At 37.2% G+C, this 10,199-nt stretch overlaps 1 protein-coding gene across 1 annotated transcript; it reads right to left on the bottom strand.

The window, feature by feature from the left end:
- Window positions 1–326: 326 nt before the first annotated feature.
- zte38 (zebrafish testis-expressed 38) lies at window positions 327–8,764 on the bottom strand. The gene is made up of 12 exons (XM_036597220.1): window positions 8,705–8,764; window positions 6,803–6,947; window positions 6,196–6,259; window positions 6,044–6,080; window positions 4,412–4,432; window positions 4,290–4,316; window positions 3,661–3,728; window positions 3,072–3,220; window positions 1,142–1,392; window positions 832–853; window positions 696–739; window positions 327–609 (listed from the first exon to the last, which is right to left on the bottom strand). Exons 1-12 carry the CDS (start codon window positions 8,753–8,755, stop codon window positions 565–567), a joined length of 924 nt encoding a protein of 307 aa, XP_036453113.1. The 5' UTR covers window positions 8,756–8,764; the 3' UTR covers window positions 327–564.
- Between the last annotated feature and the right edge of the window lie 1,435 nt (window positions 8,765–10,199).

Genomic DNA, 10,199 nt, shown 5'->3' with positions numbered 1-10,199 from the left:
CAAATACTTTACTTCTCGAACACTACTTGTAATAAAAACTATGTTTTTTTAAAATGTTATGTTGCAGACGGAAATGGAAAGACTAGAGATATGACTGAATTAATAAGGAAGACTTGTATTTAATTAAGGAATTGTACATGTACAGATTAATTGTAATATATGTAATTAATAAATTAACAAAACCAATAGCTTACAGATTGGAGAGACTATATAACAACAGTTCAGTTCTTCTTTCTCTGTCTCTACACTCAGTTTTTTGGCCATGCAATGAACTGCTCACATTCTAGGCATCAAATATCAATTAAAAAAAAGTTCTTTAATGTATATTTTAAGCACATTTTCTTTGTCTATTAAACTACAATCTATGAAAAAATTGTCCTTTACTGACACATAGAGCACTAATAACAAAAACATAAACACCCATGCCAAATAAATCATATAAGAAATAATTTACATACTGTGTGTAGGTAATTTTAAAACACAAAAAAGTAAATAAATAAACAAACTATGGGACAGAATCAGACATTGGCCTACTTGTCCCTTTCCAAAGGTTGAAGGCTGATTTTAAACTTCCCTCTTCCTCCTCTTTGCTGGGTTTCTGCCTCCTCTCTGATAAAAACAAAACAAAAAAGTTCTTTAGTCTTTTCAAGTTGTTTCTTTAAAGTTTTTCTTAAATATATTTTAATCGTTTCTACCTTAGCCGGGGCTTTTGTCGGTTGCTTGAACTGTGCAGCCGATTCTGCAAAAGATCGTTTTAGAGATTATACAAATGTTTACTCAAGTCATGAAGGGCAATTAAACTTGCTGAAGACTTCCAGAATATAAACATACCATCCTCAGATGGCAGGTCCTCCTCTCTGCAGTGTCCAGCAACCTATTTCAGAGATTAAGCTTAATGCCCTAGGTTGTTTTTGTGTTTGTTGCATTTGTGTTTGTAAGCAGATGTTTTATTATACTTTAATTTTGAAATTTTAAAAGTTATTTGTGTTTACAGTCTTGTTTTGTGGAAAGGAAAAACGTACTTTTTGCCAATATCGAATTTAGCAATTGAAACAAAGGGAAAACCTGAATGTGAGTGTAATTCAATATGCAACTATATAATTATTCAATTTATTGAGCTGTTACATTTAAATATAATAGCAAAACAACAATCGCTTACCTCCTCAGTGAGCTGACCGACGTTCTGCTGCGCTGAATCCTGGACGCTTTCTCTCAGGTGGTTGCCCTCCTGCAGTTTGCTCACTCTGCCTTCCTCAGCCGCCACCCCGACCTTCAGGACGTGGAAGGGTGTGTGCAGTTCACCCACTCTGAAATGTACTGCTGTGCCTTCAAACCACAGACTGTCACATATCCCCTCTTTGAAGCCCGGCGGCTCGTAGTCTGGTGGGGTGACTGTCAAATTCCAAATAGTGTGGACACAAAGTCACTACAGAGTTCACTTCCAAAGGTGGCTAAACATTGCTAATTTCCATCCCGACACTAAAGGTGTGACTGAAAATTGTCTAATTCAGATTAAACCCATATTAAATGAAGATTATGAAAAATATCTATTCAAAAAACTTTTTGTCCATAGGTATAGACCTAAGTTGCAGAGGCTGTGTTCACATTACAGGAATAAAGTTACACGGATGAGATTTTTTGCACAAAGTGGCGTATACTTTTTTAAGAGCTACGTAATCTTTTTACACCAGATTTGAGACTCCTATTGTGCTCCTAAATCAGATACGTATTTGGTATATGCCCATGCAATCATAATTAGATGGTCAGTTCAGAATTCATGTGTTGTTTCTATTTATTTTCTAAGTATATTATATACACCAATCAGGCATAACATTATGACCACCTCCTTGTTTCTATGCTCATTGTCCATTTTATCAGCTCCCCTTACTATGTAGGTGCACTTTGTAGTTCTACAGTTACAGACTGTAGTCCATCTGTTTCTCTGCATACTTTGTTAGCCCCCTTTTATCCTGTTCTTCAGTGGTCAGGACCCCATGGACCTTCACAGAGCAGGTACTATTTGGGTGGTGGATCATTGTCAGCACTGCAGTAACACTGACGAGTGTGAGTGGATCAGACACAGCAGTGCTGCTGCAGTTTTTAAACACTACGTCCACTCACTGTCCACTCTATTAGACACTCCTACCTTGTCGGTCCACCTTGTAGATGTAAAGTCAGAGACGATAGCTCATCTGCCGCTGCAGTTTGTGTTGATCATCCTCTAGTCCTTCATCAGTGGTCACAGGACGCTGCCCACAGGACGCTGTTTGCTGGATATTTTTGGTTGGTGGACTATTCTCAGTCCAGCAGTGACAATGAAGTGTTTAAAAACTCCAGCAGCACTGCTGTGTCTGATCCACTCAGACCAGCGCACCACACACTAACACACCACCACCACGTCAGTGTTACTGCAGTGCTGAGAATGATCCACCACCCAAATAGTACCTGCTCTGTGAAGATCCATGGGGGTCCTGAGCATTGAAGAACAGGGTAAAAGGGGGCTAACAAAGTATGCAGAGAAACAGATGGACTACAGTAAAGTGCACCTATATAGTAAGTGGAGCTGATAAAATGGACAATGAGTGTAGAAACAGGAGGTGGTCATAATGTTATGCCTGATAAGTGTATATATAAGCATATTTTACACCACACTTCATAAGTTAGCACATTTCATAGTATATAGCTTTAAAAAATGGCAAAACTGACTGCAGTCAAAAGAGGAACAATGGGGAAATTAGTCAATTCATTCAAAACTGCAAGGGTTCTACCAAAATCAAGTAGCAATTAAAAACGTTCATAATGCATCTGAATGATGTAGATGACGCTACCAATTTAGAAAATCTGTGTATGAAGGTTTTTTCAGGGCACAGGAGTAACACAAATGTAAACCATCAAGACAGAAAGATCAGATCTGAGCAATAAGGCTTATGAACACAGCCATGATCCAGCTTGCAGCTTATCAACCAAACTAATTATGACCAGGCCTAGCCTCATGACTGAGAGGTCACTCTATAAATCAAAAGACTCCTCCAACAGCTGTGTTTACCCCATGTTGCGGATGTTTGTTTTACCATCATCATAGTAGTAGAGCTTCATGGTGAGGTACACGTCATCAGGCAGAGCGTCCAAATTCTGCATGAGAAGGAACAGCTTCCTGATCAGGAGAACCGAAGCTTTCTTTGTGTCCTCCATGGTCACCCTCATCTCCATACTGTCATTTCTTACAGAGAGACAGCCAGTTATGGACAAGCATTTCAACTGGGTTCTTATCAACATAATTTTAGACCACAAATAACTGCATTATTTAATAAGAGAATTGTTCACAACAGTGGTGATAGGAACCAGATGTCCGAATCGTTTAAAGCCTCTAAAAACTACCTCACAAGAAAGCTATTACAAGAAAACGGGTACAAACTTGTTGCCTTTTGACTATATTTACATTGTAAACATCACCACCTCTGGGTCCCATTACCACCACACTGTAAAAATACATTGTTTTAACTTAAAAAAGTTAGTTAAAATAATATTTATAACTTTTTGAGCTTATGTTAAGTTAATGGAACAAGAATCTGACTGAAGCTGCCTAATATTACATTTTATTTTCTATGTGCCCTGCACTACATACTTTACTGTTGTCTCTACGCTGATGACAGCTCTTACCTAAAGATGTCCATCTGTGGCCCATGTTCTGAGTATTTGAACTTAAACTGATACGACTCTATGACATGCTGTGATAACAAAGACAGGTCAAGGTGCTTACTTGCTGTGCTGTGTATGTGTTCAGTTACACATAATATATAGAATATGGAGTATGTATATTTATTTCATTCTTATTGATCTTATGTATTATATAATATGGATTAGACATGTGCCGATATTCAATAACATGGTATACTGTGATATTCACTGCACATGATGTTGTCGTGGTCACTGCGTTTCAGTCGAACAATCAGTTTAACCAAAAATTTTTTAGGTATGTAGAGAAGCTTTGGTTTCACAGTGCTCAGCTATGCTGTCACATTATAATCTCATGCTTTATTTGATGCCTGTACAGCTGATTAAATGTGCTGCTGGTCTGAGAACCTTCACAGCTTCACAGCATTAATATGGACTGCTGTGCCATCAAACGTCCATATTAATAATATAAAAAGGACATTCAGATGATTACATATAAAGTATAATATGATAAAGTAGAACATGATAAAATGTTAGGTATTCAAATTTTTAAATCAGCACATGCTTACTATGTATATTCATATACATAAAGTTTCAATGGCGTACAAACTTACGTTGGTGTCATGTGGGTCTCTGTGCACCTGTGGAGTTTGGTTACAGATAACATGTAGTAGACTACAAGAAATACATATTAATCCCCCTGTCCCAGTCAGAAAACGAATTCTGGCACACTTACCCCAATAAGCACAATCTGCAACTGTAACAGAATACAGAGTATTAAATTCAAACTGAAATCAAACAATTTTATACTGTTTTTACCGTGTTAGTCATACTAAGCAAAACTTATAATCTGTCACTTAAGAGACATAATTCTTGCATTCCATCAACATTTAATAGCTTCTGAGTTTTGATTACATCACTGTGCATCAGTGGGCGGAGAAAAAAACAACCAATAATATCATTTTACTTCCTTCACCATCCCCACCAATCACTGAGACAATGCTTAGCTAGCGCCACACTAAATAAAACAGCACTAGCAGGGAGGAATGAGTGAAACAGGCTCTACATGGGAAGGACATTCTGTAGACCAAAGGTCGACAACATGCAGCTCTTTTACTGCCCTGTTGTGGCTCCACAGCAGAATTAGATTTGTAGGTAAAAGTAAAATAATCCTCCTTTGCAGTAAAATAAAGCTCTGCTGATCGTTCAACACAGTTTTAACAATAAACGGTATTAAACGCTGGAGTTAATGTAGCCTATAACTGCTAATTCACCCACCTTTAACCCTAAAATGCAGAAAACAGTCTCGCATCACTAGTAGCTAACGAAAAGGAAAAGAGAAAGATTTAGGACGAACATCGATACTTTGGAGATGAATGGACTTATTTACATTTATAAGCGCTTATAAATGTAGAATAAAAGTAGAATAGTTTCTTGTAAAATGTCTCACAGTTCGATTTTTTACAAGGCTGAAGCTTCTCATTCACCAGCTTCTTGTTCTAATTTTCCTGTTCCACCTTAAATGGTACAGCCGTTACATTCTGGCGTGTCAGGCACCAGTTAAGGTGGGAAAATTCAAACAAGAAGCTGGCGAATGATAAAAAAAATCAAACACTGAGATACATTTTACAAGAAACTATTCTTCTTTTGTTTCCTGCCGGAGATGTGAGAAAAGCGGCTATATTTGTGTTAAACCTTAAAGCAGAGCAAAGCAAATCTGGATTTGCATTTATATTATACTTTTAGCCTATACTAGTGCATTAGCACATACTGAGACATATTTACAGTCAAGGTGGTTAAATGGCTATAAAATGTTGTGGCTCCCAAGGTGGATTGATTTTTGTTGAAAGGACAAAATGGCTCTTCTTAACATTTGGGGTGCCGACCCTGTTTTTATGGCAACGTCTTATATTCACAGTACTGGGAATCCTAGTTCATCCACAACCAGATGAACGAACACATGAAAGAACAGTCATTCCTGCTAGCTCAGTTATGCTTGCTAGGTTAGCTTTTGCTCATCATTGCCTTTCTCTCTGTAAGTTTTTCTGACTTAAATACAGAGAAACTGTGCCCTCAAAGGTACAACAGTGGTTTTAAGGTCTTAATCAATCTTAATTAAGTTTTTCTCAGGTGAAAAGTTTGTATTTGTACCTTTTCATAACCTTATGATTTGAAACAGAACAATAACATAAAAGCCTGGAGACGAGACGGGGTGTGTGGAGTCAACACAACTTAGAAAATATCATTTCAATGAATTATGGTACAGTTATGTTCCCTGACTAAAGGTACTCCAATGTACCCTTGAGGGTACCACTCCAGTGACAGTTTACTACCTTTATTTCTGAGAGTGTAACTTAAGATAACTTACATATCTCTTCTCCAAAGCATCGAAACACCCCATCATCCTAGGAAAAAAGAATACAATATCATTTTATATAAGTACATTTTTATTAAAGAATGAAATCAGTAACTATGACTGAATTCATACAAATTAAAGCCAGTTACTAACCGAACACTTACCATTTGACGATTCTGCTGGCTGCTGGAGATGAACAGTCCTCTCTAAGAACCTTGATGCATAAATCTGAAAAGCCAAGATGATAATCTCTATGACAAATGACCTTTCCATAGCGAGCCAATACATGTAAAACCTTTCCTGAAAATAAGACACCAGACTCAGGGTGAGTAGAAAAAAAATACAATAATATAATTATTTTTATTTTTATTATAATTTTTATTATAATTTTTTTACATTTTTGGTTACAAACAGATCACACGATGTTAATAAATGTTGGTTAAGTCCTGCACAGATTTTCATCAGCGTAGCCCATCACCGCTAAGGTAAAGCTGCATTCTAGCAAGATTTTCACCGCTATGAAGTACTTATAACAGTTTAAACTGCTCTATTCATAACTTATGCGGATAGTTGTGTTTGTTTCTATGAATGAATGTACAACTTAACTCTGAGAAAGGTCAGAAAACTTTTGCTTTTTGTTATGTTTGAACATGTCCGGCTAGTAATGTAACTGTTCAAATTTAACCGTGGGCAAACTGATTGATTAGGAGGGCTAAAGGACAGCTAAACCATTTTCTGTTCAACTAAAAAAGCCAGAGGCCATTTGCTCACCTTCTAAATAGCGAGATCGATAGGCATCTTCTGGAAATATTCCTCGTAAGTAGGTTATGGAGGACACTGCAAGCACTAGCATTCGTTTCACAAAGACCAAAGATTGTTCTTCAGTACTCAGTTCTTGGAGGAATAAGCTGTCCCACTAGAAAGAGAAAATACAAAAAGACCACTTACAATACATGAAACACTGTGCTTTAAGTTTATAATTACTAATAATGTAATAACATTAGAACACAATTCAGACTTTTACAAGTATCAATGCTTGGCAAGAAAGCAGATGATACAAAAGGAAAAAATATATTTACGCTCAATGGGTTTTTAAGCATTAAACAGCTCAGATAATAAAAGGGATGGACAAAATGAGGGAAACACCGATTGATACGACGCTTTAATTGTTTTAGTAATAAGGTGCTGGACTGTATTTGTGTCCTCCCACCAGAATAAAGGGTAAATCCAAAGATTTCTCAAAATGTATGCATAATTAAAGGGTTAAGATGTTTATGGGATAATTTAGAGTGGGTTGGTGTGAAATATACTGCTGAAGAGAAACTTTCAGAATCAGAATTTTTCAACGTGGTGGTGATAGGAACCAGATATCCAAAGGGTTCTGAAGATATCTCACAAAAGGTTATTACATTCTGTCACATCTCTCCATTTAGAAAAAAAACAAAACTATTAGACTGACCATCAACACCACACAGTCAATGAAACCAATGCCGTCGATACGACCACTTGAAAATGGTTCTGTCCATTCTCAGAAAAAAGGTACTAAACTGTCACTGGGGTGGTTCCCTCAAGGGTACATCTCAGTACCTTTAGTCAGGGAACATAACTGAACCATAATCCATTGAAATGATATTTTCTAAACTGTACTGACTCCACACACCCCGTCTCGTCTCCAGGCTTTTATTTTACTGTTCTGTTTTAAGGTTATGAAAAGGTATAAATACGAACTTTTCATCTGGAAAAACTTATTTAAGGTACAAAATTGGACCTTAAAACCACTGTTGTACCTTTGAGGGAATATTTACATTCTTTGTACCTTGATGAACGAAAAATGTACCTTTATTTCTAACAGTGTGTAGCACCAAAACGTGTTCTGCTGTTGTGACAAGCCTGACATTAAACAACAGAAGAGCCCTTTTTGGTGCTAGGTTATATAGAACCACTTTCAAAAAGTGTACAAAACATTCTCCACCAATCTGAAGAACTATTTCACCATGCAAAGAACCATTTAAGCATGCAAATGGCTCTTTGAGTGTTCATGGTTCTATATAGAATCACAAGCTTTACTAGCTAAAGAACCATTTTTTTTTGAGAGTATACATTATTAACCAGCTGGAGCAAAATTATGGGCTCAACGACTCCTTGGTCTTAATCGGGAAACCCTTAGATGCACTTTGAAAAGGCATTTTGTTCTTGTTTTTCTTCGCTATGGGACGCCTTGTCATAAATATCAACTCACAACTTACTCCAAATAATAAAAAGGAGAATGTGTAGCTAGATTCATTTTAAGGCTGTAATCATTAAAATGACGTAAATGTCTTCCCTTCTTATTTCATTTTAAGTTGTGTAGTCTGTATCTTATATTTTACTGGCGTAACGAAGTTGCTTATATGGATTTTATACACGACACAGAGTAATACAACACCAATCCACAAACGACGCTGAAGTTGGCTTCCTATTCGCCAGCTTCTTGTTCGAATTTTCCCGTTCCACCTTAAATGGTGCAGCAGGTCCATTCAGAATGTGATTATCTTCATACAGTAACTGCCGCAGCCTGCAACATTTAAGGTGGAACGGGAAAATTCGAACGAGAAGCTGGAGAATAAGTTCGCTAGGTTAGTTTGCTTCTAGGTAAAGTCAGTTAACGTTACACCTTGGTTTTTGGTGTCTTACCTCAGCAGTTTCCTGCTTTGTTTTTCCTCGTTTTTTCAGTCTGGTCGCCATTTGCTTGGTGTTTATTTAGTTTTTTTTATTATTTTTTTGCTAAATTAAATCTGACCTTAAGCTGTTAACCGAGAAAGCTTCCCTCGCTCGGCTTCGTTCCTGAAGGCAGTCCTCACTAAAACGTACCGTTAACTCGGCTCAGTTAATCGGAGACTCGTTAAACAATCTTTTAGTCCAAATTAAGCCAAGTTAGCACATAAATGTTAAAACGTTAGTTTTTAAAAGTTTAAATGTCCACAGCGTTAGATTTTAACAGTTAATCACTGCTAAAAATGCACACAGCTGAGGTGAATTAGCTCACCGGCTAACTGTTGCTCGCGCATTAACGTTAACGGTCTCTCCCGCCATTGACAGCAGTGATATCGTAGTCATATTAAAGGGAAACTCCACCGATTTTCAAAAATTCTATCTAATTGAATGGTTGAGGTGCAAACGAAGTCATTGTGGTTTGGAGAAACTTACGGAGTCAGAACTGTTCACAGTGGTGGTGATAGGAACCAGACGTCCACCTCTAAAAGCTCCCTTACAGAAAGTTACTACATGAAATGGTTAAATATACAATAGCTGATGTCTGACACGTTGTTTTTTCATACTTTTGCGATAAAGTTTTGGCTTAAAATGTATTTTAATCCATTCACGGTGGAAGAGTACATGTAGGACGATGTGAGGCAAAACACTCCCCAAAGAAAACTTGTTTTCAGATTTATGAGTATTTTTCCATCATTAACGTTACATATGAAAACTCAGAAGATACGTGTAGGTTCACTCGTTGTTTTGGATAGAAAATAAAACCGCTATAAGAAATCAGAGTCTCTACAATGAACCATTCCACACCAAACCATTCTGAATGAGTTTGTTTACATTTCAAGGACTCAATTATTCAGAAATTTTGAAACATTGGTGGAATTGCCCTTTAAGCTAGATAAGGTGTTCGAAGTGCACTTTTTGCCCCCAGTCATGCACCTCTTGGCATCTTTGCTGACCCCTTTCCCTAGTGGTCTTGCTTTTCTCACACTGTTGGGACCTGGAGTGCACCTTCAGGGACCATGCAAATAAAAGACCCCCTCAATTTCTGGTAAGTTTCTCTATAATGAACCATTTCACATCAAACTACTCTGAATGACCCTGTCTATATCTCAAGAACTGACTTATTCAGAAATTTCACAACTGGTGGAGTTCCCCTTTACTTCACCCATTAAATTACATGACAGATGATAAATACAACCTGATCCACTCACTTATTTTAACAAATAGAGGGGTAAATATATACAGGATGGTTGCTCATATTACATGTCTGATTTCCAGACATAGAAACACCTGAGATCTAACTTCCACTCATTAGACCCTTCCTATTAAGGTGATTCACCTACCTTATAAAGCTACTATTTAACTGTACATTTAATAACTATAGTGCTGTTGTGAACAATTTGCTAGCCATTCATTG

This window comes from Colossoma macropomum, unplaced genomic scaffold, assembly GCF_904425465.1.
Source record: "Colossoma macropomum unplaced genomic scaffold, Colossoma_macropomum, whole genome shotgun sequence".
Lineage (NCBI taxonomy): Eukaryota > Metazoa > Chordata > Actinopteri > Characiformes > Serrasalmidae > Colossoma > Colossoma macropomum.
Note: the sequence above shows the minus strand (reverse complement) of the source record. Positions and strands in the feature narration are given on the sequence as shown.